This window comes from Pristiophorus japonicus, chromosome 1, assembly GCF_044704955.1.
Source record: "Pristiophorus japonicus isolate sPriJap1 chromosome 1, sPriJap1.hap1, whole genome shotgun sequence".
NCBI lineage: Eukaryota > Metazoa > Chordata > Chondrichthyes > Pristiophoridae > Pristiophorus > Pristiophorus japonicus.
In genome coordinates, this window is record NC_091977.1 from 379,856,732 (window position 1) to 379,878,075 (window position 21,344).

At 41.7% G+C, this 21,344-nt stretch overlaps 1 protein-coding gene across 1 annotated transcript in view; it reads right to left on the reverse strand.

Annotated features, from left to right (window-relative positions):
• The window catches only part of LOC139266053 (polyamine-modulated factor 1-binding protein 1-like), an 887,264-nt gene that overhangs the window by 760,614 nt on the left and 105,306 nt on the right, over window positions 1–21,344 (reverse strand). Inside the window, exons 4-5 of the mRNA XM_070883919.1 lie at window positions 16,717–16,787; window positions 14,086–14,221 (exon numbers count right to left, since the gene is read on the reverse strand). Of these exons, the coding sequence (XP_070740020.1) occupies window positions 14,086–14,221; window positions 16,717–16,787 (207 nt within the window). The remainder of the gene's footprint in view (window positions 1–14,085; window positions 14,222–16,716; window positions 16,788–21,344) is intronic.

Sequence of the window (21,344 nt, forward strand, 5' to 3'; positions counted from 1 at the left end):
ATGATCACTCATTCCAAGGGGATCCTTTACTAGGAGATCGTTTATTAATCCTGTCTCATTACACAGGACCAGATCTAGGATAGCCTGCCCCCTGGTTGGTTCCGTTACATACTACTCAAGGAACCGGTCTCTTATGCACTCTCTGAATTCCTCCTGAAGGCTACCCTGATCAATTTGATTTGTCCTATCAATATGGAGCTTAAAATCACCCATTATTATTGCTGTTCCCTTTTTACAAGCCCCCACTATTTCCTGGTTTATGCTCCGACCAACAGAGTTGCTACAGTTAGCGGGCCTATAGAATACGTCCACCAGTGACTTTTTCCCATCATTGTTCCTTATCTCCACCTAAACTGTTTCAGCATCTTTATCATTTGAGCCAATATCGTTTCTTACTATTGCAGTGATTCCATCATTTATCAATAGAGCCACCACACCTCCTTTTCCTTTCTGTCTGTCCTTCCGGATTGTCAAGTACCCCAGAAAATTTAATTCCCAGTCCTGGTCACCTTGCAACCACGTCTCTGTAATGGCTATCACATCATACCCATTTGTCTCAATTTGTGCCGTAAACTCATCTATTTTGTTACAAATGCTACGTGCATTTAGACAAAGTGCCTTTAAGTTTGTCTTTTTACCCTTTTTCCTGCTGGTTTCCTCTCTCCTTCAGACTCACCTTCATTATTTTTGCTTTCTAATTCCAGCTTTACTCCCCTCCCTACTGAATCCATTTTCAGGTTCCCATCCCCCTGCCAAGCTAGTTTGAACCCTCCCCAACAGCACTAGCAACCCCCGCCGCGAGGCTATTGGTACCGGCTCTGTTGAGGTGCAACCCATCCGGCTTGTACAGGTCCCACCTCCCCCAGAAGCGGTCCCAATGCCTTAGGAAACTAAAGCCCTCCTATGTACACCATCTCTCCAGCCACGTATTCATCTGCTCTATCCTCCTATTTCTGTACTCACTAGCTCATGGCACTATGAGTAATCCAGAGATTACCACCTTTGAGGTCCTGCTTTTTAATCTAGCTCCATAAACTCTGTCTGCAGGACTTCATCCCTCTTCCTACCTATGTCATTGGTACCGATGTGGACATGACCTCTGGCTGTTCACCCTCTCACCCCCAGAATGCCCTGCAGCCGCTCAGTGACATCCTTGACCATGGCACCAGGGAGGCAACATACCATCCTGGAGTTACATCTGGGGCGGCAGAAATGCCTGTCTGCTCCCCTGACTAGTGAATCCCCTACCACTATAGCGCTTCCATTCTTTTTCCTCCCCCGCCCCCACCCCCACCCCTCTGTGCAGCTGAGCCACCTGTGATGCCATGGACTTGGCTCTGGCTGCATTCCCCAGAGCCACCATCGCCCCCACCGGTAAGTACCGGTTGGAGAGCGAGATGGACTCAGGGGACTGCTGCAGTACCTGCCTAGTCCTCCTCTTCTGTCCAGGGGTCACCCAAACCCTATCTGCCTGCACACTCTTAAGCTGCGGGGTGACCGCCTCTAGAAACGTGCTATCCATGTTGCTCTGTCTCACGGATGCACCGCAGTGATCCCAGCTGCCGCTGAAGCTCCAAAACATGGAGCTCGAGTTGGTGCAGCTGGAGACACCTCCTGCACACATGGTCGTCCCAGCTGCGCGAAGCATCCGGGCCTTCCCACATGACACAGGATGTGCAATCCACGGGATTGAGCTGCCCTGCCATCCCTTGAGTTACACTCGCAACTAACAAGTAGAACTAAACTCTAAACCTTAGCACGACACACCCAACCACTGCTCAGCAAACAGCAGATTTAATTAACTGGCTCTCCTTAGATAATAAAGATCACATGTATTTACTTGCAGATCCTACTTACAACAATGCCAAAGGTTTCCTACTGAACAATGGAAGCTAAGTGATGCCACAACCACTGGATCAGACCAAAGCGAGTTCAAAAAACAAGGCTGAAGCATTTGTAACCATCTTCAGCCAGAAGCACCAAGTGGATGATCCATCTCAGCCTCCTCGAGGTCCTCACCATCACAGAAGCCAAACAACAGCCAATTCAATTTTCAATTCACTCCACATGATATCAAGTAGAATGCACTGTATACAACAAAGGCTATGGGCCCCGACGACTTGTATTCCAGAACTAGCTGTGCCTCTAGCCAAGCTGTTCCTGTATAGCTACAACACTGGCATCTACCTGACAAAGTGGAAAATTACCCAGGTATGATCTGTCCAAAAAAAGCAGGACAAATCCAATGTCAATTACCGCTCCATCAGTCTACTCTCAATCATCATCAGTGATGGAAGGTGTCATCAACAACGTTATCAAGCGACACTTACTCATCAATATCTTGCTCACTGGGTTCCACCAGGACTACTTGGCTCCAGACCTCATTACAGCCTTGGTCCAAACATGGACAAAAGAACTGAAATCCAGAGGCGAGTGGAAAGTGACTGCCTTTGATACCAAGGCAGTGTTTGGTGAATGTGACATCAAGGAGCCCTAGTGAAAACGAAGTCAATGGGAATCAGGGGGAAAATTCTCCACTGATGAAAATCATACCTAGCACAAAGTAAGGTGGTTGTGATTACTGGAGGCCAAGCGTCTCAGCCCCAGGACATCGTGGCAGGAGTTCTTCAGGGCAATGTCCTAGGCCCAACCATCTTCAGTAGCTTCCTCACTGATCTTTCCTCCATCACAAGAGAAGAAGTGGGATTGTTCGCTGATGATTGGACAGTTTTCAGTTCCATTTGCAATGCCTCAGATAAGAAAACAGTCCATGCCTACACTCAAAGACCTGGCTGACATTTGCGCCACACAAGTGTCAGGCAATGATCATCTCCAATAAGAGAAAGTCTAACCACTCCCCTTGATATTCACTGGCATTACCATCATTGAATCCCCCATCCATCAACATCCTGAGGGTCACCATTGATCAAAGATTTAACTGGACCAGCCACATAAATACTGTGATGATAGTAGAGTAGATCAGAGGCTGGGTATTCTGTGGCGAGTGACTCACCTCCACCTTGCCTGGATGGTTGCAGCTCCAACAACACTCAAGAAGCTCGACACCATCCAGGACAAAGTAGCCGCTAACTGGCACCCCATCCACCTCCTTAAACATTCACTCCCTCCACCTCAACGTATCTACAGGGTGGATAAAGGGGAACCAGTAAATATAGTGTATTTGGATTTCCAGAAGGCATTCGATGAGGTGCCATATAAAAGGTTACTGCACAAGATAAGAACTCACGGGGTTGGGGGTAATATATTAGCATGGATAGAGGATTGGCTAACCAACAGAAAACAGAGTCGGGATAAATGAGTCATTTTCCGGTTGGCAAACTGTAACTAGTGGGGTGCCACAGACATCAGTGCTGGGGCCTCAACTATTTACAATCTATATTAATGACTTGGATGAAAGGACCGAGTGTAATGTAGCCAAATTTGCTGATGATACAAAGATAGGTGGGAAAGCAAGTTGTGAAGAATCTGCAAATGGATATAGATAGGTTAAGTGCGTGGGCAAAAATGTGGCAGGTGGCGTATAATGTGGGAAAATGTGAGGTTATCCACTTTGGCAGGAAGATTAATAAAGCAAATTATTATTTAAATGGAGACACTACAAAATGCTGTGGTACAGAGGGATCTGGGAGTCCCTGTACATGAAACACAAAAAGTTAGCATGCAGGGACAGCAAGTAATTAGGAAGGCAAATGGAATATTGGCCTTTATTGCAAGGGGGATGGAGTATAAAAGTAGGGAATTCTTGCTACAACTGTACATGGTGTTGCTGAGACCACACCTGGAGTACTGCGTACAGTTTTGATCTCATTAAAGGAGGGATATACTTGCATTGGAGGCAGTTCAGAGAAGGTTCACTAGGTTGATTCCTGAGATGAAGGGTTGTCTTATGAAGAAAGGTTGAGCAGGTTGGGCCTGTACTCATTGGAGTTTAGAAGAATGAAAGGTGATCTCATTGAAATATATCAGATTCTGAGGGGCTTGATAGGGTAGATGCAGAGAGGATGTTTTCCCTCGTGAGGGAATTTAGAATTGGGGGCATAGTTTCAGAATAAGGGGTCACCCATTTAAAACTGAGATGAGGAGGAATTTCTTCTTTCAGAGGGTCGTGAATCTTTGGAATTCTCTACCCCAGGGAACTGTGGAGGCTTGGTCATTGAATATATTTAAGGTGGAGCCAGACAGATTTTTGAACGATAGGGGAGTCAAGGGTAATGGGGAGCAAGCAGGAAAGTGGAGTTGAGGCCAAGATGGTGGAGCAGGCTCGAGGGGTCAAATGGCCTGCTCCTGCTCCTATTTCTTATGTTCTTATGTACCATTTACAAGATGCACTGCAGCAACTCCCCAAGGCTTCTTTGACAGCACCGCCAAAACCCGTTGCCTCTACCACCTAGAAGGACAAAGGCAGCAGGCGAATGGGAACTTTGGAATTATATTGTCAATCCTTCATCGTCGCTGGGTCAAGATCCTGGAACTCCATACCTAACAGCACTGTGAGAATACCTTCACTACACAGACTTATGGGTTCATGGCGGCGGCTCATCACCATCTTCTCAAGTGCAATTAGGGATGGGCAATAAATGCTGGTCTTGCCAGAGACGCCAACATCCAGTGAATGAATAAAAAATATATCTTTTCATATCTGGAAGTGGGCTCATCTGAATAAATAAGGATACAATTTCTATTTCTCCTCACTTAACACGAATCCAAGGCTTTCCAGTGGTGCTACAACTTAATAAAAGGCAAGCACATGGTATCCTTGAAAAAAGGCAGAGCCAACTGGTCATCCAGGGATAGTTCTTGGTCTGTTCTGCCCTTGAAGTTGCCACTAATGGCAATTACCTAAGGATCAGCTGGCTACGCTCCATAATACACATGGGGAGGAATGATTTATCGAAGACCCATTTCAGACAAAGCAAAATAGTGAAGCAGAAGACGTATGTGGGGGGGCGGGGAGGAAGGAGGAAGGAAGGTATAGGAACATAGGAAGATAGGAACATGTGTAGACCATTCAACCCCTCAAGCCTTTCCCACTGTTCAATTAGATCATGGTTAATCTGTACCTCAATATTGTTCCAGAAAGGGTGAAGAGGGTGGTGGCAAAGGCTTTAAACTACTAAGATGGGGGTAGGGATCTACAAAAAATGAAAGTAGCCTAAATATAAATGAAACAGGGAAGGAGAACATAGGAAAGACTAAACCAAGGGAGGGGGTAGTGTTAGAAATCAGGGGTGTCTAAAATGTAAATGGTTATGCAAACAATGCTGTGTTTACATGACTGTATTAGAACTTGAGACAAAAAGTCTCTTCAGACTAATATTACAATAACTCGATAGATGCTTAGAATCTGCTTATCTTTTTGGTTCCCTTCAAATGTTATACCATTCTACACTATGACAGTCATATATGATGTTGTTCCAGGCTAGATATCTGCTGTTTGTGTGCTAGGAAGGTTGTTTAGGGCCCACCCCTAAAAAGAGAATTTTAAAAAGACCTCGAGAGATAATAACCATATTATAATGCTAAGTTAGGATTTTCACTTTGTTTAACAAAACTGCTTTAAAATGCGTAAGTTAACCAGTGTATGAGAATAGAAGAGAGGATTTCATTGTGAACTTAATGATTCATTCCATGATACAATAGTCTGGAATGAAATAGTTCATTTTGCATAGCTAAAGCTACTTGAACAGCGTGAAAATAAATAATTGGTAACAAAAAGCTACACACATCTGAAGGCCAAGTCTGACTCCAAACTTGGGAGAATAGGGATAAGAGATAAGAGACATAACTTTGAAGGTATGAGGCATGAATTGGCTAGGATAGATTGGCGAATGATACTTAAGGGGTTGACTGTGGATGGGCAATGGCAGACATTTAGAGACCGCATGGATGAACTACAACAATTGTACATTACTGTCTGGCGTAAAAATAAAAAAGGGAAGGTGGCTCAACCGTGGCTATCAAGGGAAATCAGGGATAGTATTAAAGCCAAGGAAGTGGCATACAAATTGGCCAGAAATAGCAGCGAACCCAGGGACTGCGGGAAATTTAGAACTCAGCAGAGGAGGACAAAGGGTTTGATTAGGGCAGGAAAAATGGAGTACGAGAAGAAGCTTGCAGGGAGCATTAAGACGGATTGCAAAAGTTTCTATAGATATGTAAAGAGAAAAAGGTTAGTAAAGACAAACGTAGGTCCCCTGCAGTCAGAATCAGGGGAAGTCATAACGGGGAACAAAGAAATGGCAGACCAATTGAACAAGTACTTTGGTTCGGTATTCACTAAGGAGGACACAAACAACCTTCCGGATATAAAAGGGGTCAGAGGGTCTTGTAAGAAGGAGGAACTGAGGGAAATCCTTATTAGTCGGGAAATTGTGTTGGGGAAATTGATGGGATTGAAGGCCGATAAATCCCCAGGGCCTGATGGACTGCATCCCAGAGTACTTAAGGAGGTGGCCTTGGAAATAGTGGATGCATTGACAGTCATTTTCCAACATTCCATTGACTCTGGATCAGTTCCTATCGAGTGGAAGGTAGCCAATGTAACCCCACTTTTTAAAAAGGAGGGAGAGAGAAAACAGGGAATTATAGACTGGTCAGCCTGACCTCAGTAGTGGGTGAAATGATGGAATCAATTATTAAGGATGTCATAGCAGCGCATTTGGAAAGAGGTGACATGATAGGTCCAAGTCAGCATGGATTTGTGAAAGGGAAATCATGCTTGACAAATCTTCTGGAATTTTTTGAGGATGTTTCCAGTAGAGTGGACAAGGGAGAACCAGTTGATGTGGTATATTTGGACTTTCAGAAGGCTTTCGACAAGGTCCCACACAAGAGATTAATGTGCAAAGTTAAAGCACATGGGATTGGGGGTAGTGTGCTGACATGGATTGAGAACTGGTTGTCAGACAGGAAGCAAAGAGTAGGAGTAAATGGGTACTTTTCAGAATGGCAGGCAGTGACTAGTGGGGTACCGCAAGGTTCTGTGCTGGGGCCCCAGCTGTTTGCACTGTACATTAATGGTTTAGACGAGGGGATTAAATTTGCGGATGACACTAAGTTGGGTGGCAGTGTGAGCTGCGAGGAGGATGCTATGAGGCTGCAGAGTGACTTGGATAGATTAGGTGAGTGGGCAAATGCATGGCAGATGAAGTATAATGTAGATAAATGTGAGGTTATCCACTTTGGTGGTAAAAAGAGAGAGACAGACTATTATTTGAATGGTGACAGATTAGGAAAAGGGGAGGTGCAACGAGACCTGGGTGTCATGGTACATCAGTCATTGAAGGTTGGCATGCAGGTACAGCAGGCGGTTAAGAAAGCAAATGGCATGTTGGCCTTCATTGCGAGGGGATTTGAGTACAGGGGCAGGGAGGTGTTGCTACAGTTGTACAGCGCCTTGGTGAGGCCACACCTGGAGTATTGTGTACAGTTTTGGTCTCCTAACTTGAGGAAGGACATTCTTGCTATTGAGGGAGTGCAGCGAAGGTTCACCAGACTGATTCCCGGGATGGCGGGACTGACCTATCAAGAAAGACTGGATCAACTGAGCTTGTATTCACTGGAGTTCAGATGAATGAGAGGGGACCTCATAGAAACGTTTAAAATTCTGATGGGTTTAGACAGGTTAGATGCAGGAAGAATGGGGAAGTCCAGAACCAGTGGACACAGGGGTTACCCCGAAGGATAAGGGGTAAGCCATTTAGGACCGAGATGAGGAGAAACTTCTTCACCCAGAGAGTGGTGAACCTGTGGAATTCTCTACCACAGAAAGTTGTTGAGGCCAATTCACTAAATATATTCAAAAAGGAGTTAGATGAAGTCCTTACTACTAGGGGGATCAAGGGGTATGGCGAGAAAGCAGGAATGGGGTACTGAAGTTGCATGTTCAGCCATGAACACATGGAATGGCGGTGCAGGCTAGAAGGGTCGAATGGCCTACTCCTGCACCTATTTTCTATGTTTCTATGTTTCTATCAGAATAATTCCAATGGAGGAACCTTCAGGATGTATAAACAAGAAAGACAAATTGGCAAAGAACATGAGACCCCTTTAGGGGAGGGCTTTCATCCAAGAATTGAGACAAAGTACTCAGCGTGTTATTGCGTACAGAGTTTTTAGGGGAATCTCTAGGTTAAAAGGTCTTGTCAATATTCCATCCGAGGCCCACCCCATAAAGATAATTTTAAAAAGACGAAGAGAGCTTTTTAGCCCTGATGGTGAAGGGGAGAGCCATACAAGAGTGAGGTTGGTCTAACGCTCTTCCGAGAGTGAACCTATGCTGACCTAAGTTAACACTCTTGGAGGTTCTAGACGAGAGGAAGAGAGATCATAAGCCAGGGATCTGTTTGCGCTGCCAGCCGTCTGTCCGACCTGGACCTGTACCAGCTGCTTGTCACAGTCATATGTTTTTCCGTCTAATTAGTGTATTATATTCAGTCTTAAACTCTAATTAAACACAATAAACACAAGTTTAGTTTAACATCTGTAGTGGGGAAAATGCTTGAAGCTATCATTATGGAAGAAATAGCGGAACATCTAGATAGGAATAGTGCAATCAAGCAGACGCAACTTGGATTCATGAAGGGGAAATCATGTTTAACTAATTTACTGGAATTCTTTGAGGATATAACGAGCATGGTGGATAGAGGTGTACCGATGGATGTGGTGTATTTAGATTTCCAAAAGGGCATTCGATAAGGTGCCACACAAAAGTTTACTGCAGAAGATAAAGGTGCGCGGAGTCAGAGGAAATGTATTAGCATGGATCGAGAATTGGCTGGCTAACAGAAAGCAGAGAGTCGGGATAAATGGGTCCTTTTCAGGTTGGTTAGTGGTGTGCCACAGGGATTGGTGCTGGGACCACAACTGTTTACAATATACATAGATGTCCTGGAAGAGGGGACAGAGTGTAGTGTAACAAAATTTGCAGATGACACAAAGATTAGTGGGAAAGCGGGTTGTGTAGAGGACAGAGAGAGGCTGCAAAGAGATTTAGATAGGTTAAGCGAATGGGCTAAAGTTTGGCAGATGGAATACAATGTCGGAAAATGTGCGGTCATCCACCTTGGTAAAAAAAACAGTAAAAGGGAATATTATTTGAATGGGGAGAAATTACAATATGCTGCGGTGCAGAGGGACCTGGGGGTCCTTGTGCATGAATCCCAAAAAGTTAGTTTGCAGGTGCAGCAGGTAATCAGGAAGGCAAATGGAATGTTGGCCTTCATTGCGAGAGGGATGGAGTACAAAAGCAGGGAGGTCCTGCTGCAACTGTACAGGGTATTGGTGAGGCCGCACATGGAGTACTGCGTGCAGTTTTGGTCACCTTACTTAAGGAAGGCTATACTAGCTTTGGAGGGGGTACAGAGACGATTCACTAGGCTGATTCCGGAGATGAGGGGGTTACTTTATGATGATAGATTGAGTAGACTGGGTCTTTACTCGTTGGAGTTCAGAAGGATGAGGGGTGATCTTATAGAAACATTTAAAATAATTGAAGGGATAGACAAGATAGAGGCAGAGAGGTTGTTTCCACTGGTCGGGGAGACTAGAACTAGGGGGCACAGCCTCAAAATACGGGGGAGCCAATTTAAAACCCAGTTGAGAAGGAATTTCTTCTCCCAGAGGGTTGTGAATCTGTGGAATTCTATGCCCAGGGAAGCAGTTGAGGCTAGCTCATTGAATGTATTCAAATCACAGATAGATAGATAAGGGAATTAAGGGTTACGGGGAGCGGGCGGGTAAGTGGAGCTGAGTCCACGGCCAGATCAGCCATGATCTTTTTGAATGGCGGAGCAGGCTCGAGGGGCTAGATGGCCTACTCCTGTTCCTAATTCTTATGTTCTTATGTTCCTATGTTCAAGATGACATCATCCGAAAACATGCCGTCAGTTTCCACATGTAAACTGATGACACCGAGCTCCACCTCACCGCCACTTCTCTCAAACTCTCCATGGTCTCAAATTGTTGGACTGCTTGTCCTACATCCAAGTACTGGATGAACAGAAATTTTCTCCAATTAAATATTGGGAAGTGTAATATATCCAATTTTGCTGACTATACAAAGCTAGGTGGGACAGTAAGCTGTGAGGAGGACACAAAGCGTCTGCAAAGGGATATAGATAGACTAAGTGAGTGGGCAGTAAGGTGGAAATGGAGTATAATGTAGGGAAATGTGAGGTTATTCATTTTGGTAGGAAGGGTAGAAAAACAGAATAGTTTTTAAATGGTGAGAAACTTTTAAATGTTGGGGTTCAGAGAGATTTCGGTGTCCTCGTGCAAGAAACACAGAAAACTAACATGCAGGTACAGCAAGTAACAAGGAAGGCAAATGGCTTGTTGTCCTTTATTTCAAGGGGGTTGGAGTATAAGAGTAAGGAAGTCTTGCTGCAATTGCACAGTGCCTTGGCGAGACCACACCTGGAGTACTGTGCAGAGTTTTAGTCTCCTTATCTCAGGAAGGATATACTTGGCTTGGAAGCGGTGCAATGGAGGTTCACTAGATTGATTCCTGGAATGAGAGGGCTGTCTTATGATGAGAGATTGTGTATAATGGGTCTATACTCTCTGGAGTTTAGAAGAATGAGAGGTGATCTCATTGAAACATACAAGATTCTGACAGGGATTGACATGGTAAATGCTGAGTGGTTGTTTCCTCTAGCTGGAGTGTCTAGAACTAGGGGTCACAGTCTAAGGATAAGGGGTAGGCCATTTAAGACAGAGATGAGGAGGAATTCCTTCACTCAGAGGGTTGTGAATCTTTGGAATTCTCTGCCCCAGAGGGCTGTGGATGCCGAGTCTCTGAATATATTCAACACTGAGATAGATAGATTTTGAGTTCAGGGGAATCAAGGGATATGGAGATCGGGTGGGAAAGTGGAATTGGGGTCAATGATCAGCCATGATCTTATTGAATGGTGGAGCAGGCTCGAGGGGCGGTATGGCCTACTCCTGCTCCTATTTCTTAAGTTCTTATGATACAGTCCCAACTGCTTGCTGTCGTCTTTTTAAAAAAAAACATTCCATATCTTATTATTCTTAGGAAAAAACGTTATTAGCAGTCACATTCCACCTTAAAACACTTTTTTAAAAACTCAGCCTTTTACGCTGGCAGTTAGTTCAGGTCAAGAGTTCATGATGTCACTTTAACCTCTGCCTCTTGCCCTTTGAGGAAGTTTCATCAATACTCTCCTCAAACATAAAGAGGTAGGTCGGAGTCAGGGAGTAAACTTTGCCCAAAAAGGGAATATTGTTTACAATGTTTTCTATTGATTTGTTCTGTCAAATTTACAAACACAACTCTGAAATTTTAATGGACGCAGGGCGATAGTAACGTCACTTTATTCTGACTCTGTGCTGCTATATTGTTGATAAATACTTTAACTATTTGTTTTGTAAAGTCATAAGTTTAAAAATGTTAATTACAGTAGTTTTATCTCAAAGCACCAAGTCTTAAAAACACGACAGCCATCAACCACCAACATTAAACTAAAACATATTGCCCCAGATTTTGCGGTAGTAATGTCAGCGTTCACCATCATTACGCCTCTCAAACTGACAGCAATTTCAGGATTTAGCACATGCGGAGATAAACGCGGAAATCCTGACATTGCAGTCAGTCATTCATTGCTGCGCTGTGGAACGCCCCATGCCAGTAATCGATTCAAACCACTTGAATTGCTGAAAACTTGTCCTTTTACAATGGAATATCGCTGTTAAAAAAAAACTAAAACGTTAAGCCTTGTTGAAAGAGGTATAACTGTTCTAACGGTGTACTGACTGCTGAACAACCATTCTGGCCCTGAAAAATGAATTTTATATTTGTAGAACGTCAAATGTTTCTATTAATATGATTAAGAATGACACATTTTTTAATAATTTTTTGAAGTTTAGGATATTTCAGCAACTACCTTAATCCTGTGTGTATGTCCTAATCTTTATTTCGCTCTTTATAATTTATTTTTAAATAAATTTTGCAATCACTGCATTTTACTTCCTGGTTTGCTGTCTGAGAATTCTTCAATGTGATTGGTTGCTTAGCCAGATGGATGACATCAGTGTCGTTTGATGCTGGTGATTCACTTGATGTGGCCCCAGATTCAAACTAAGTTCGGGAGAGCTGAAATTGACACCACAGAGATTGTTGTGGGCACCTTTCTTCGAGGTCAGCGGCGATCGTTGTCACTTACTGCAAATTCCGGGCCAAAATGCAGCTGCATTATTGTCTTAAAAAAGCTTGATAAAAATTTCTGCTGCTTGGTGCTTTGCCAGATAATGCAGATTAATGATTGCTTCAGTCGGTCTGTTTAATGAAAATTCAAGTGCCCTTAAAAGTCGTTACTACTTTGAATAGCAAGACTATATTAAATATACCTCGATTGTTTAATTCATTAACTACTGCAAATGCCATTTTGCTGTTAGCTGCACTACAGTTTTTACTTCAAGGATGATGGCAGTTGGAGATGTAATTAAAGAGTAGACTTTGACTGTTGAAAGTAACATCATAATTGTAATATGAAGTGACTACTTTTAAGAGACAAATATAGAAATTACATTGTTTGTGACACTGCTGAGTTATCAAAAACTGTATATGATGGCGATATCTAAATAATCAATTTTCCTCATTTTTAAAATGACTTAAAGTACTTTATCCTACTAGATGACTGGATTCTCAATGCTGTTACATTATACAAATTGCAGAAAGATGTGATATTTTACTAATATTGCAATAATTATATCAGGTCATTTCTAGGAAGATGCTGAATTTTCAGCTGACTGCTATCTGTAACAGATGCAGCATGGTTTCAGGTACAATGCAAAAATAAGCAAAAAGTAAATTCATTTGAATTGGTACAATATAATTTTTTTAAGGTTTCCTCAAGTTTGTAGATCAAAGGCCAATGTTCATATTGTATGAAGAACATTAATTATACAGGAAAAGGAAAAATAATGATGGTGGAAATCTGAAACAAAATAGAAAATGTTACAATCGCACAGCAAGCCTGTCAGCATCAATGGAGACAACAGACAAATTAACATTTTTGGTGTAGACCCACTTTGAAGAAGGGACCAATGTTCCCTTTAAGCTGCGCAGGTGCACAGCGCTCCAGGAGTCCTGCACAGCCAGTAAGCCAGCCTTTAAATTGAAAAAAAAACGCACATGCGTGGAATTTTGAATGGGCTGCGCAGTAAAGGGGTTGCGCAGCCCAAAAAGAGGGAACATTGGTCCACACCCAAAACATTGGCCCAGAATTTGCAGCTATAATAACGGCAAGGCTGTCAGCATTGTCTTTATTACTGTGCATAACCGACAGCAACTTCTAGCGTCTGCACATGCACAATTAAACATGGAAATCCAGAAGCTGCTGTCATGATACCTTGCAGGGTGCGCTATTACAGTCTTCGCAGATGAAATCATTAGAAATCACTGATATGTTGTGAACTTCAACTATTTACATACTATTCTCGCTGTAAAAACCAATGAAAATGTTAAGTATTGTTCAATCAGGAGTAACTGAGCTTGTAACGGCAAACAAAGTCATAATTACTGCTGAACAACCTCACTGGTTTTACAAGTGTGGAGTCTCATTCCCTCAGAAAAACATTTAAAAATTGCAGATTTTTAATAAAATAAAACTCAAGTTTTTGTTATAATATTTGCGTTCCTCCCTTAACCCCATGTGTAGTCCCAATCTTTATTTTGCTTTCTGTACAATGATTTGAATGTGATTTATATTTTTACTTCTTGCTTTACTCTGAGAATTCTTCAATCTGGTTGGGTGGTCAGCCTGCCTGCTGCCTGCTCTGTTGCTGGATGCCACAGATCCCCTGTAGATGGCGCCAAATTGAAACTGACGCTGGAAATGTGGAAATCTACACTCTGGAGCCCGTTAAATCTTTGTGGGCAGCTTTTATTGACATCAGTAGTGAGCACCGTCCCTTCGCCCCTTGACCACAAAATCCAGGCCATTAACTAGTCTGTTTTCTCCACAGAGGCTTACTGACTTGCTGTATGTTCCAGCATTTCTGCTGCACAGAATTTCCTTTGAATAAGAGAATTAAACATACCTCGTCCTTACTTCGTTCATTGGCATACAGTGCCTTTTTCAGTTCCTTATGAAGACTTTGAACCATCTGATCTCTAGCTACCAACTGGGATTTTAAACTTTCTAAATGGGGTTTCAAGATCTCCTCTGATTTTTTCCTGTTGGGTATAAATATACAATTCATAGCCAACATAACGTTTCATTTACAAGTAAAATTTCGATTTTTGTTAACAGCTCATGAAAAATTTATGAAAGTAAAAATATATATCAAATACAAGTTACTCTATCACAAGTACAATTACATCTTATTCATTGCATAATTTTTACTATGTTATTAGTCACCTCAAGGTTATAGTTATAGCAGAAATTAAAAACAGACAAAACCTATGATGAAAGCAGACTCAATATCAGCCAGCAGATGGAACAACCTTTAACGGTAAACTCAACATAGTAAGCTATGGCAGGTATCACATTACTAATAACCAAATTAAGCCAATAAATAAAATAGGAAGCATCAAGATCTAAATAATGTGTATATTGCCAATTCTATGCATGTATTAGGCAATTTGTAGCATATTTCCATTACTAGTAAAAAGTTACTAATAGTAGTTAATAATATAATCGCAAAACAAACGCTAATAAAATACAAAAACATTTATGTAGTTTCCAGTACTAGTTACAAAGCCAAAAGATATTTTTTGTTTAAAAAGTTAAAATATATACTTTCATATGATCCAACATTATAGTCCTTTAAAAATTAAGCTTTAGTTTTAATTGCTAGGTTCAATGTGAAAGCAGGATAGAATATATATTCATAATTATTAAGTATTCAAAGTCATATATATTCAAAAAGGAGTTAGATGAGGTCCTTACTGCTAGGGGGATCAAGGGGTATGGCGAGAAAGCAGGAATGGGGTACTGAAGTTGAATGTTCAGCCATGAACTCATTGAATGGCGGTGCAGGCTAGAAGGGCCGAATGGCCTACTCCTGCACCTATTTTCTATGTTTCTATGTTTCTATGTTTCTATATTTGAAAGCATTAGAAAATGGAAAGATTTTGTAGAAATATTGCAGAACTCAAATTATAATCAGTAAAAAGTGGTGTCTATTCTTGGTATGTAGTACAATTTCATTATTAAAATGTTTTATACTCGTAACAACTGTGAACTTTACACTATTAGAGTTACCATTATGAATATTATATAAAACTAGCAGTATAAACAAACCTCACAGAATACAGCTTTATAAATTATATTGTCTGATTAACAAACAGTGCCATGGTCATTCAGTGTTCAGTATTGAAACAAAAAAGGAAACCCAAAACCTTTGTTGGCAATACACTCGATGCTAGGTTTTTCAAAATGCCATTCTATTCTATTAGCACAGCCTAACAAAATTAAGTATGAATATGCAGTAATAACATGCAAATTGTTCCCCCACAATTGCCTCAAGGCAGTGGTCTTTGCCTTGCTAAGCTCAATTCCTTCTACATCATTATAGCAGCCTGGCATAATTCATCAGAAAAATTGTTCAACCTTATTGCAAGTGCCTAGCCATAAAACCATCAGTTGCTGTTAACCATTGTCTGACAATGGCATGTTAGTTCCACCATCCCCACATCCCTGCCACTCCTGCACTTGTACATATCTCCCTTGAGTAATGTTAAACACTACATTTGAGCCTGCCAGAACAATTAACCCCTCTGTTAATTAGAAGAAAATGTCAGGTGCACAGATGGTACAAGTTGGCATGCAGCCATCCAGCCAACTGCTACTGAAAGCAGCTACCCTGCTGCTGACAACTGTTCAGTCAAGTGCCAAACAAGCAGATGTCAAAACTTTCCAGCTGAGGAAGGCTAAACAACAGGGAAGGTTACAGAAGCCACAACAAGTACTTCAATAGTTTCATATCAATTGCCTGTTGTTCTATTAATTGATCTTACATAAAATATAGCACATTACAAAGTAGGAAATATAACTGTTCCAGTAACCTTTTCATTCAGCAATCAACAATTAGGGCATGTTTAAGCTGGTAACCATTCAGTGTTGCACCACAATAAAATCAGAGATTCAAAAAATTGCAAGACAATAATGAAGTGCTCATGTCTTTCCGAAAACAGAACAGTTAGCTGGGGAGAAATTTTACTTGTGTCCAAAACGTGCGAGCTTGAGGACCAAGCTGAATTCAGCTTCGGGTCTCATTAAAATACTGCCAGCAAACAATCGGATCCAAACAGGTGTCCTGCTGCAGCTTGCTGGACAGGGAGAGCAGGAGGTCAACTGGCTTTTGAGCTGAGTCAGGCCAGGTTAGGTCTGGGGGTGGGAGGCAGGGAACTCAGGTAGGTTCTTAAATGAGCCAACAGTGGCTGGTGTTTCTTTGTGGACTCATGAGGAACACACCTGCTCCTCCTGGGCCAACAAAAATAAAAACTCAAAATTTATTTGGCCTTTTTTTAAAGCAGCCTCCAGCAGACCCTTTAAGGATCGCTGGTTAGGCCAATAAACGCTTAGTATGACAAGGCACAGCATGCGTGGCATAAATTTCACACATTTCTGTCCATTCAAACATGGAGCACTTAGAGATGCCATCAGATTACACAGGAACAAACAGCTTCACTGAAGTCAGACAAAAAATATGTAACTCTATACTTACATGAATGAACTATGAAATGCTGGTCTTTCAACTAGCTCCAATGGAATACTCCTCAAGTTAAGGGTTGAAAACTACAGTGCATAAAAAGAAATGGAACATCAGGTTACTTTCCTTTTTAGCATTTTAGAGATTCTTATTTACAGGTCTTGTCTATGGAACTCTATATACTGCAAACAGAAGCAAAATACTAGAAATCTGAAATAAAATCAGAAAATACTGGAAATACTCAGCAGGTCTGGCATAATATGTGGCGAGAGAAACTGAGTTAACGTTTCTATATATCCCAGTTTGCTTCAGCGTTGAATAGGACGACATAGGGTAAAATATCTACAAACAACACTTCATAGGAACTTGGGAATTGCTACGTGAAAAAAAAGACTATGGTCCATCTGGTTTGCCTTCTACATAATACAATGATAATGGACTTGGACCTCCAGCACAACACTGTCCACCTACAAACCCCAGGGACCACTCACTACTCAGACCTTTCCTACATTCAGTACCTAATAAGACCTGACCCATCTACCCTGCTGAACCCATGCCTCCTACCAAGGAATATATTTAACACCATAGAGCTGGTGTCAGATCAGGTGTAACACCTGTTACCATGATGGCAGTAAATGGTACTGCATATGACTGATCAATACAGAGCGCCAGGTGGCAGTTCAAAAGCCTGGCTACCTCCAGAAAGTGTCAACGGCTTCAGGCAGATGAGTGCCTGGAGGAGGGACCCTTGATGGAGAAAATGCCATCAAAAGTCAGAGAAGGTAATCCTCAAAGTAGCCAATGGCATCCACAAACTACAAGCAGTGATGCAACTACTGGACATAATAATTCAATGAAAGAGCATTGGACAGTCCAAAGCACAACGTGTGGAGGACAGTCATTGTTGCTCCAAAAATATTCAAACCATGATGGTGACTGAAATGGGCAGAACAATGCAAGATCCTGACTTTTCAATTCTTGTGGAATTGCTATTTTATGGATAACACAATATAAAGTTTACACAATGTAATAAAGAATTGAAGAAAAAAGTAAGGACCCCAAAGCCAGAGGTACTACCCAGAGGAAGAATTAAGCTTCCTCTTCTCAGCTCAGACAACAACTACAAGATTAAAACATTGCTGACTGCATCAGTGTGAATTATCCCCACCACTTACACCAACTATTCTCTCATCTCTTCTGCAAATTTAGGGCCAACTTGCACTTTGCACGTGTCCAGAAGGAAGCTGATGAGACTGTCCAAATTCAAGGCACACGAGACCCTGACAAGAGCAGGATTATCTTGAGCTGGATTCTAACCCAAATCTTAGGAATAAAAGCATAGTCTATCAAAAAACCTTGTTAGCTAGCTCTCATTCCCCTACCCCCAACCCAAGAATTTGTGCAAAAAGGGAAAAAAAAAACAAGAAGCTAAGTATAGGTAAGTACTTATAAGCAGTTTCCCATAGTTACCTTCTTAAATTTCACTGAACAGTTTCACATTTCTTTCATTTACAAGTTACACAGACCCAGCTGGGAGACTGCCACATAATTAAATAGCTAACAACCCTGCTGTGATTTTCCAAGTGCAATTAAAGGTGGATGGGGTCTTCACCCACTTGGCTTCTCTTATCCCAGTTCAAGAGATCCACGTAAAAATGCTAAATACTTTATCGACATTACAAACACCAACAGATTAAGTCTTTAGCATGAACACTACAGGGCACTGGATTGCAAAACAGCTTTCCCACTGACATCAAATATTTTGCAACCAAATACAGGTTGAACCTCTCTTATCCGGCACCCTTGAGACTTGACCTGTGCCGGATAAGAGGATTTGCCAGCCGACGGGAGGTCACACCGACCCTAGCGTTGTTAGCAGTACCCAGTAAGTTTTTAATGTAATGGTTCATTTCGGGCGGAGACACCAACTCTCAGAGCAGCAGGGTCAATGTGTATCTGTGGGGAACATCAGTGAAGTGTTGCCGTGGGCTACAGGTCAGCCGAGAAAGACCAGCAGTGTTTACAACGGAGTATAAATCCTTCCAACTGATGTAAAGTCCAATGTCTAATCTTGAGAGTTTGTTTTAGATGAGCGATCTTCATTCTTTTAAGCATTATAGTTCAGAGAGCCTGCAATACTTCGGCTGACTTTGTCCTCTCAACTACAAAACATGCCGAATTGTCAATATCAGTTTAAAAATGTTTTATTTGTTTAAAAATGTAGGCAGTTGGAAGGATTTATACTCCATTGTAAACACTGCCGATCTTTCACGGCTGACCTGCAGCCTACGGCGACACTTCATTTGATGTTCCCCACAGGTACACATTGACCCCGCTGCTCTGACAGTTGGTGTCTCCGCCTGAAATGAACCATTACATTAAAAACTTATCGGGTACTGCTGACAATGCCCGACCCGACCGAGGAAGGGAACACCGGAGGCAGAGGGGAGAAGAGGAGCAACCAGCCCCAGGACACAGCACGGGTCGTGGCCCCCCCACCCCCTGCCGGGAGTGATGCCGGATGAGAGAGGTTCAACCTGTACTATATTCTGAATAAGCCCATCTGAGGCCTTTTATAATTAGAAAGCATAGCCACTATTGACTCAGCATGTGCTGTCCACTGCAGACTTCCACAATTGTCGTTGTTGCTGACACGAGATGTGCCTTTTTGTTTTCTGCAATGGTCCTGGTACTTCCAGTCACAACTTGGAAGCACATGGTACACTGTGTCCAGTTTAACTTCAATCAAAGCATCAAACCCCAATTGAATCCATCACCAAAACCACCCTTTCCACCCATGTAACACGGTCCTTCCTACATGACTATCATCTCATGGTGAACACGCTCCCTCCCCGTGCTCTGAATAAATTAAAGTCTTTCTTTTTTTCTTTCCATGCTACACAACTATAACTCCTCCACTTGCACCCTATCTCATAGTAAATCTTCTTCACTGAGCTATAAGAGTTCCCCCTTCTCACCAAATACATTGATTTAAAATCCTTGCTCTGATTTACAAATCCTTCTCTGGTCTCATCCTGTAGAATCTCCTCGAGTCTAATTTCACACCTCATGCCTTCTGCCATTCCAACTCTGCCTTGCTGTACACTCCCCCTTCATTCCACCATTGATGGCAGAGCCTTGAGCGATCATGATCCCACCCTCTCAAAATCTCTTCCTGCTCGGTGTTCATTCACCCCCTCCATTTTAAAGCACATTTCACTATGTTAAAACAATAACGATTTGCATTTACTTTAATTATTATAAAAATAGTGTTGCATCTACATCGCAGCTCAGCCACAAACTAGCAAAACTCCCACTAAACCAAAGTGAATCTCAATATGTCAGCTAACAGTGGGATTTGTTAATGCAATTTAGAAGCATTATCAGGCATAACTTGTCTGTTTAATTTCGATTCCTCTTACCAGTATAAATGCTTATAAAAGTATTTTAATTAGGAAGAAGGACCACATTCTAATATTTAATTACTTGTTCAAATTTCACCATCATAGTGAAATGCAATCACACAAAAGTACTTCACACAATCTAATAACAGTGCCAGCATAAAAGTAAAATTACTGTTTACATCAGCAGCCTGATATATGAACAGAGGTTTAAGGTGACAATCTACAACATATGTAAGCTTGTCCTTTTTGATGACCTAACAATGCACTTAGTATCATCTACTTGAATAATGCTGTTTCTACTACTACAAGCAATTTATTCCAACTAATGATCACCAGGCACTCATAAATCAGTATTAGATCTCAGTTACTAAGTTGGTGGCTTCCACAGATAAAAGTCGCATTTCAATTCCTGGTTAGATATTGGCACACATATTGATTTTAATTAGCCTAATTAGTTCATTATGTTCCAGCATCAAACCGCTCATTTACTGCATTCCACTACCCTAATGGCATACTATCAAGGTTTAATATGATAATGAAGCAAATCAATTAGCAACCATAAAGGAAGCCATTAAGAAGTGTAAATACTGCCACGTCAGTTTGTAAAAAGCATAAAAACACAGCGATGATTAACAATTTTGTCAGTTACATGAAAATTCAAATCCCATTGCAGCAGATTGCTGAATCTGCATGTCTTAGAGGAGCTTTTAAGTGGAAGTTTATTAAGAATCAGCCCAGAAAGTGCAGCACCTCCTATATGGTAAGTGAAAAAAAAATCCTCGTCATTCTCATTTATTATAGAAATATAACACACTTATCTTAATATGTTTCTAGAAATAAATGTTATTTTTCCAATTGATCCACTTATTTCTATTGTTTTCTTCAATTTCATCTCATTATGTAACAAACATTCAAAATCCACACTTGTATTATATTCTTCATTCTTCCAATAATATACTTCCTTCAAACACCACAGGACTTTAGCCAAGCTTGAATGTTTCTGGGAACATCAGATGCTAGGCATGTCCAAATTCATGATCATGATAACACATATTGGGCAAATCAAACATGACCTTCCACTGCCATGTTATATAAAGCTCCAGGCCCACATAATAGCATCAGTTCATTTTGACATGAAGCTGATCTAAACCAATAAAATTCTTATCCTAACCAAAAACAAACCCAACAGGGCCTAAATGGATAAAAACAAGCCTAACATGGGCTGATGGTTGGAAGGAA